Genomic DNA, 9,161 nt, shown 5'->3' on the forward strand with positions numbered 1-9,161 from the left:
TACACTGGTTCCCAGAACTGAGAAAATGTGAGTGGAGCCTTATTAAACCTGTCACTGATGCACCCCGCCCGCTCAGGAGCAGGGCAGTCTGGGCATCTGTGGTGCGGGGCCCTCCGGCCTGAGGCCTCGTGGTGCCGCCCCCAGCCACGGCGCTCCTGGCTGCGGCCCGGCTCCACATGCTGCCCGAACCCCCCCTCCCAGCACAGGACCACACACCTGCCTCCAGCGTGTGTCCAAGAGAAGCGCCTGCGATTAGAATGAGCATCTCACTCAGGAACGAGGTTGCGGACGTGACCGGGAATACACGGGCTATCTGCAGTCTCAAGTGGTCGTCATTACGAGCAGACGGAGGATGTAACAACCTGTATTTGCTCACACAGAACACGTCTGAGACCCAAGGTTTAAAACCATCCCTCTATTCCACACAGCAATGAAGAAGCACCCAATGAGAGCTTGAAAAATCCACTATACATTTCACTCCTTACCGATCCAAACCTGGGTTAAGTCCTCTAATGGAAAGAAACTTTCAGATGAGCAAAGAGTTGATACAGACGTTGAAAAGTTTAATACTTTAGTCAAAAATTTTCAGACATCTTACAAATACCCAGAAGCTCTTCTGGATGTGTGCCCTGAAACTGGTGTAAGTTAAAAGTGATATTCTTTCATTTAAAGGAACTTTTTTCTCTTCTCCCCTTGACCTGGTCTGCTCGAGGCAAGCCAAGTTTCAGTAAAAATCAAAACCTCTAACTAATGCTTAAATAGGTATAATCACCAGTAAAACTGAAGAAAGCCATTTTCTATAAATTTTTCTCAGTATGTGGATCTTATGCTGAGAAATTCACCCACACTAGACTGCTTGTATTCACTGAGGGTCATTTAGAATCGCAAAGTGTTCTTTTGTTTTAAAACTAAGCTGCATTTTAACAAGAGAAACTCAGAAGGAAATGGAGAGGTAAAATTCAGAAGTATACACATGGAGCTGAGATTACTTTTTCTTATAATTTTGCTTCTTAGTGGAAATTTTTTATGTCAAATATATACAGCCTATTTTTCATAAATTTCTCTCCCCAAAACCTTTAAATTCAACAATTTGAGAAAACTATTCTTTTACTTTTATCTGAACACAGACTCTACTGCCATTCGCACAGTGCACGTGGGCGCCCGCGGTGATGGAGGCCTCGTGATATGAGCTGTGTGTGAGGGGCCCGCCTCCTCCTCCTGCATGCACAATTTCTGGTGCTCTGACCTAGCGGAGGGTGACACAGAGTATCACGGCATAGTTTTTACTCAGTGGACTTGAGGTCAAGAACCTGTCCCCGTAACTATTTACAATTTAATAACTGAATGAGCGTGAGGTCATGATACACTGCTGAACTGTCCTGACACCACAAATGTTGGCCGATCCTGTGTGTTCTGGCATTAAATGATCACTTTTGTAAGTCTGAGGTTTAACTTGGCATGTGCAGAAGTGACTGAAGGCGAAAGAAGGGGTTTCTACCACAGAGGATTTACGGTTCCATAACGGACACAGGAGCACAGGGAATTACGGGATTCCTGAAAAAAATGTTTAAAAAAAACTGAGTGTACATACAGCCTATAAGGCAAAATCTAAGTTACAAGTGTATTCAACACTGGCAACTATGTTGTGAGAGGTAATATTGAATTATTTACACATAAACTGTCAGAAAGTATGATGACATAATATATCCTTCCATAGCTTATTACACTGGACAGCAGACGGATTCCTGTGGCATTCTACCAAGGCTCAGGTTTAGAAGAGTTTTGTATTTTTCCCTTAACTCAAATTCCAGTCAATATTAGGTAACATTAGTCAGAACTATGCTTTCATTTTTTTCTTGCAGGAAGTAGAAACTGTCATTTGCAACCATTACAGTTTCAAAGCAGCCACTGCCATAACACCCATCAATTTCCATGTTTTTGCAGAAACTGCCCATCTGAGGACTGAGGAAGGATTCCTTTCATGGAGGTGTCTACACTTTGAATGGACTATATAATGAGATTTAAACGAATCCTTAGAAAGCCCCAAAGTTGCCTTTTCTCACATTCTCATGGCTGCACAGCTGAAGCAAGCAAGCATGTCCCCCAGAAGATGCGCTGCCTAGAGGAGCCTGCGCTTGGCCGGAAGTGACAAGGTCCACCCAAAGGCAAACAAAGAGGAGACACCTGCGGCAGCCACTCCCTCAAATTGTGAAGACGGGGACACGGGCAGGCCCAGGCCTGACACGTGGACCACGGCCAGCGAGACGGCCAGGCTGGCGAGAACGTCACGAGTGTGGAATGCTTGCTCTCGACTGCAGAGTGGCGCTGCGGCCTCACAGTGCTTTCTGATGCCCATTTGCAGAAGGCTTTGCTGTGTCTGAATCCCTTGGTGTATCTGATAAGTGCAGTTTATGAAGCCCTGCAGAAAAATGAAGGAAACGTAAGAATTAGCGCACTGCTGAGAGGCTGGGCAGAACATGAGGTGCTCCTGAGGAGACTGCCGCGTGGCCCACTCCCGGCAGCAAGAAAGGGCTCTGTGCCCCACTGGCAGCGCCCAGGGCCTCTGCTGAAGACAGCTGCCCGGCGGGAAGCCAAGCCTCCCCTCATGCAGGAGCCATCCCCTCACCCAGCCTCCCACAGGCCCGGCTCAGCTTCCTCCGCTGAGGGCAGAGCCCCTGCCCTCCACACAGCCCCCACCCCGCCCCACCCTCCACCTCGGCCCCAGGAGCAACTTCTAATGAAACTGCTCCCGCAAGCTTATCCCCATCCTCAAGTGCCCTTGTTGGGGAATACCCTGAAACAAGGATGATCCCATTTTTGTTTTAAAATACATTCATAGATACACACTCACAGGAAAATGCAGGGAAAAACACACTAAGACATTAAGCGTGCAAGTAAAAAGAAAAGCAATGGAGAATATTACCAAGAAGAAGGGAAGGACAAAGCAACCTGAACACAGAGTACACGATTATCCCTGCCTCGTGAGTTGCGCTCCTCCCCTCTATCACACGGCGATTACTCAGCGGGGTACCCGGCACCCTGAGCAGTACTGTGCCTTCCTGGGCAGAAAAGGCAGGGATTTTTAAGAGCTTAACTGGTACTGAAGCTCTGAGCACTTTAACAAAATGAAGCATAAAGATATTTAAGAACACATAAGCGGCACATCCATGGAAAAGGTTTCCAGGGAACGATTTTCATGAGGCTCAGACATTTATAAAAATATACTTGGATGACTCTTCCCCCTAAAATTTCAGGTAGTTTTCTAGCTAACTTGATATACAATTTAATACCTCTCCCAAGCCAACACAACATGCCGAATTTTTAAATTTCTATCACCTGCACATCTTCATGGAAAAAAAGTGAAATTGAGCCTGTCTATGATGGATGACTGGGAAGGAAAATATAAGTCAGTCAGAAACACACGCGCGCACACACATGCACACAGACACAGACACACACACAGACACACATGCACGCACACGTACACAGACGCACACAGACGCACACACACACACACAGTTCTGGTTTCAGGAGTGGCCGAGCCACTGAGTGACAAAGGGCGCCTACAGCCCAGCTGGACATGGACACAGGGCGCTGCGCTGACACAGGCTGGCTGTGGGGGCGGGCAGGCGCCCGGCCACCAGGTGGTCGACTGTCACGGAGACTCAGCCCCTTCAGGGGCCGTGATTCTGATGAGCTACTTCTCAAACCTGGGGTGGGGGGCACAGGTTATCTATTCGGAAAAACTACAGTGTCTCTCTTCTGTAGAAATCATCACCGGCTCCACCATCACGGCACCTGAATTCCCAGTGGCTGCCCTGTGCCAGAGGCTCTATAAGAAAGACTCTGTGATTCTCAACCCACAGCAGCAGAGGAAAAAGCCCTCCCACACCACGCCCAACACACAAAAGAAGAAAAAAAAAAGGAGATGGTTAAATTTTATATTTTCTGATCAAATTATGATTCTCAGTGAAATCATATTAAGATTTCAGATCATTCACACATTATACACACTTAATGAGGATCTTTTTCTAGCTATCAAGCATTGCCTCCTTAGAGCACTCCAAAGAGTAACAGAAAGCATTAGGAAAGTGTCTATTAGATGTTCTACACAACTCTTGATAACACCACTGCCTCTTATGGTCAAAGAGCAATGCAACATACACAAGCTTTACCTTAGGTTAAATTATATCTTACTACTTTAATAAAGACTTCTTTAGCAAGATGACATCCAAAACACTCTACTCAAATGCTAAATTTACTGCAATTTATTCATCACCATCTCATTTTAGTGAATGATAAGTAGGAATTTATCTAAGATTATGGGTAACTAATATTGCTGATGCTACAACAAGCTAAAATATGATACAACAAGCTAAAACATGAACTTATACCTCTAAACATCCGGCTAAGAGGACTGTTTGATTCCCACTTCATCTTTAGATTTTAATCTGACCAGCATTATGGAATCTGGGCATTAAAATCCCCAAGGTGTCTGGGGCTTCAGCTGAAATGAGATATAACTCTTCCCTTTCTGCCCAGTATTTCATCAGTCACTCTCCTAGGGTAAATTCACAGTAAAACAGACATGAGTAGATAATCTGAAGTCCTTTTTCCTTCCCAATGGTCATCCTGTCAAGCATCAGGATTGGAAAGCTTGGGTTGTGTAAACATCCCTGTACGTGTGAACAGGACCTCAAGGCACCACCGGTACGTTGCGTTCTGCAATAGCTCACCGCCACAAAGGCACATGGAGTATGAGCGTTCACACGGGGGTCAATTCAGGCAAATGAGCTCATGTCAGGACTTTCTAACAATAAATCACTACCTTTCCCCTCTTTTATAAAATTACACACCCTAAACCCAAGAAGGTTTAAAAACAAGACAGTTTATATTGTCCTGGTATTCCCAAAATACAAAGCCTGAAATATGCTTATCACTAATGTTGAAGCAAGCGTGAAAAATACGGTCATGGGTGACATCTGTACCTTTTATAGCTTAGCCAAATCTATGAGTTTTTAATACTGGCTCAATGCATATGTCTCAATGCATATGACTCATGGAATACGTAACAAATGCCCTCTCTCTTATTAATGCCAAACACTAATGCTTTTACTCCGAATTATTATCTGACTTATAAAGAGAATTGTAATTGTGGGTCAGCCTGAAACTTACAAAATCCAATTCTCAAAAAAAATCTTAAACTAAAAAACAGTAAGAGGCCTCATTACCAGAATGTAAGCCTTGCACCTCACCCTCAGTTCACCACCACTGCCCTCATCATCATAAGAGAGCTACTGCTCCCTGAGCTCTCACGGGCATCAGAACTTCCCTTAGGTCCTGACGAGAACTGTTTTAGTTAATATTCACAGCAGTTCTGAAGATGATATTATCACTGTTTTATAGATGAGAAAGATGAAGCTTAATGAAACCTTATACAAGTATATAACCAATAAGCAGTGGGTCAGGAATGTGACCTCGAAGGTCACACATTTGGAAAATGAACAGGTGAAGACTTAAAATTGGCTGAAAAGTTAAAATTATTAAAAAGTAGAAAGAGAGAAAAAGTACCCATAAACCTCAGGATTACCTAGGGCCTTGAAAAGCTCTTCTCGCACAGCAGAGGTGAATTTTCTGACCAGACACAATGTGGTCACAATAGCAAACAGCAGATTGTAGGATAACACAATATAGAAATTTCCCAGCCAATTAAACCTTCCAAAGTCTCCAAGCAGATCAAATCTGGTGATTCCTGTTAAAATAAATAAAATAGCCCTTAATAAATCAGGTACAATATATTTATATAAATTATATTTACCAAGATAAAGGACAAATCAGATCGAATTCCATGGCCTTCCTCATTTCTGTCAGTGGGAATCCTGGGCTACCACAGTCATGACCCTGCGGCCAACCCCAGTCAGCCTAAGCAGCTGTCCTCGTCAGTCTCTGGCGGTGGCGAGCAGCGAAGTTGCAACGGGCCATTCGCTCAGCATTTCCCCGGGTCCACAAGAAACCCGCCGTGCTGCTCCTGTGTGGAAGCTGGGTGCGGCCCGTTCCCCGAAACAGAATGAGGGTTGTGTGGAAGAGACACCGACAAACCCCCTCCTGCACCAACTCTCGTCCCACCTCCCTGCAGGGCCCTGCCCACATGCCACCTCCTCCAAGAGGCCCCCTGTCTCCTCTACCCTGAAGCGCTGACCTGCCAAGGTCCTCCACCCTGGAAATGTTTCTTCAAGGCACACACTATCTGAATGTTTCTTTTCCTTTGTGGTTCATTTACTGCCTACTTTCCCCTAGAATTATAAGAATAGGGACTCTGTTGTTTTTAGCCCTATGATCCCAGAACCCAGAGCAATGCCTTGCACATACTTAAAACTTCCTACTTAACAAGTAAACAAATGGAGTGGTTCCTTTCCAAGGGGAAGAAAACACACCCTGCATATGTGAATTGGATGCTACAGTCTTGTGAACAAATGGCCAAGGCTGAAACGCAGTGTAACGGTGCTGTGTACGCTAGAACCACAGTGCAGCTGTATTATACAGGCGTCACCACTGAAATGCACCTGTAACATGTAAAAAACAAGTCTTATTTTTTAAAAAAGGCTGAATAGTCATTCTATTCAATGAGCACGTGCCCTAGGCTCAATACTTCTTGGAAAGTTTGCATATGGAAGGATTTTTCTGACTATTGGAAGGTAAATAAATAAAACCAGCATTCAAATGGTCAGTCAAGTGAGAGATGACGGGACTAGTGATGTTCTTTAAGGAAGAAACTGGAGAGCTAATCACGGCCTATAAAATTTTAACCACTAAGGACTTGTATATCCAAAATCATGCACCTTTCATTTTGTGGGTGGCCTAAGAATTTCAAGAACAACTTTGACTAAACTCAACGTCACCTCATCAGCTAACTCTCAAACTTAACTCTCACCCCCACTCAATGCAATCCTATCACCTCCTATCTGGACACTCTGTGAAAGCAGCTCGTGCAGATGACAGAGAAATAGCAGGCATCAAAAAGCAGGCCTTGTGTGGCCACATGTATCCCGGGCCAACGTATCTGAATCTGAGAGACAATAATCTGCCAAAGTAGTTTAAGGAAATACAGGATTAACAGAAACATACAACAACATGCTGTTTCAAAGAAGGCAGAAGGGACCCAGACCCTAGGAGCACGTGTGGCGTAGGTCACACCACGGGGTCACAGCAACGATCCGGCGGCAGTTTCTCTGAGTGAAGACTTACTGAGACTTTGTTAAAAGGAACATGTGTCTAATTATATGTATTGTTTTTCAAATGAAGTTTCACTTAATCTAACCTAGGGAGTTATCTGTAAATAAGACACAGTCCTCCCAGAACACACTTCAGTGGTTTCACGGCCTGGGGATCCCAGATAAGCATCTGCGATCTTCAGAGCCCAAGACTCCTGAGCATCCGCTGAGGGACACACACGCGTGCACACACAGCTGTGCACGGCATGAAGGGCATGTACAGAGCAGCGGACAAACCCCAGGATAAAAGCCCTCGCCCAGATGCTCTATACGAGTCTGATCTAGTCTCAAAAAGGTTTGATCACACACCACCATTAGCAAAAATAAAATGAGTATGTATACCCATTACATGTGTATTTTATTTGTAAACTATATACTCACTGACCTATATATTATTTTATACACAAAATTAAGGCTTAAAAAATTATAGCAATAAAAATAAATACAAGTTCTGATAGCTTCTCCACACAGCCCAATGACTTACTTTGTGAATGCATGGGGAAACCAACTCCACTTTGGAAACCTCTGCTACATGGAAACTAGTAATTCAGCATCACCCAGAACTTGCTCTGTGTCACGTACCCCATGAGAGGGAAGCCAGGGGCACTAAGTGAGAATTCACACAGTCAGACTGGAAGGTACATTATGAACAACAGAAAGGTGCTTTCACTAGAACTTCTCAGTGGGCTCACCCTGATATCTGGAGAGTCAGGTCAAGACCCAGTGGGAAACATGAGGAGAAGAGCAACCCCTCTTGTTAGAGGCTCTGGCCAAAGACACCTCAGGTTGGCCTCAGACAGAAACCCGGAAGCCTGGTGCTACTATGGAGGCACTGAGGCTTCAGATGAAACATCAGAGATTATAGGAGCAAGTTCCAGAAGACGCTGTTGTTCAGAATTTAATGTTTTAGAAATATAGTATCAGCTAAGTACCACAAAGCTCTTCAATTCTGAAAATCTTCTAATAGACAAAAAGAAGTCTTAAATAAACACTTTTCTAAAATGTCTGAGGATTTTGTCACAGTAATAATTAAACTGTAAAATGTACTTATTTCTTTTCCAGTTTTATTGAAATATAATTTACATATCACTGCATAAGTTTAACATGTACAGCATGTTTTAACTCACATACACCATGAAATGATTATTAAGATCAGTGAACACTCATCACCTCCAACAGATACAAAATTTTAAAAGTTTCAAAATTTTTTTCCATCTGATGAAAACTCTTAGGATTTACTCCCTTAACAACTTTCCCATACAACACACAGCAAATAATTATATTTGTCATGTTGCACATCACGTTCCTACGATTCATCTCATAACTGGACATTTGTACCTGTGGATGACCTTCATCCAATTCCCCCTCCTCTACCTCCTGCCTCTGGCAACCACAAATCTGATCTTTCCTCCTAGGAGTTTGCTTTTGAAGTGTAATCGACTTAAATCACTATGTAAGTTCCCACGACGTGACACTGTGATTTGCTATTTCTGTACATTCCAAAATGATCACCATCTAGTTATTGACTGTATTCCCCACATTGTACATTTGAGATCCTGTGAATTTTGCACATCTCATCTCCTGCACCTATTTCCTTCTTCCACTCACCACCTAGCCCCGGAAACCACCTGTCTGCTCTCTGTATCTGTAACTCTGATTCTCTTTCGCTGTTCATTTTTGTCTTCTAGAGTTCCTATGTAAGTGAAATCACACAGTATTTGTCATTCTCTGACCTATTTTATCAAGCATAATACCCTCTAGGTCTACCCATGTTGTCACAAACGGCAATATGTTAGTCTTTTACGCCTGAGTAGTATTCGTGTGTGTGTGTGTGTGTGCGTGCGCACACCACATCTCTATCCATTCATCTTTTCATGGGTACTCAGGCTG

The 9,161-nt window shown here is 43.8% G+C and overlaps 1 protein-coding gene across 3 annotated transcripts in view; it reads right to left on the reverse strand.

Annotated features, from left to right (window-relative positions):
- Nucleotides 1-542: 542 nt before the first annotated feature.
- LMBR1 (limb development membrane protein 1) overlaps nucleotides 543-9,161 on the reverse strand; it is a 133,007-nt gene continuing 124,388 nt past the window's right edge. For all 3 annotated transcript variants that reach the window (XM_040260208.1, XM_040260209.1, XM_040260210.1), the window contains 2 exons: nucleotides 5,591-5,752; nucleotides 543-2,419 (listed from right to left, as the gene is read on the reverse strand). In XM_040260208.1, the coding sequence (XP_040116142.1) occupies nucleotides 2,334-2,419; nucleotides 5,591-5,752 (248 nt within the window). In that variant the 3' untranslated portion in view covers nucleotides 543-2,333. The remainder of the gene's footprint in view (nucleotides 2,420-5,590; nucleotides 5,753-9,161) is intronic.

The sequence above is a fragment of the Oryx dammah genome, unplaced genomic scaffold (genome assembly GCF_014754425.2).
Source record: "Oryx dammah isolate SB20612 unplaced genomic scaffold, SCBI_Odam_1.1 HiC_scaffold_18, whole genome shotgun sequence".
Classification (NCBI taxonomy): Eukaryota; Metazoa; Chordata; class Mammalia; order Artiodactyla; family Bovidae; genus Oryx; species Oryx dammah.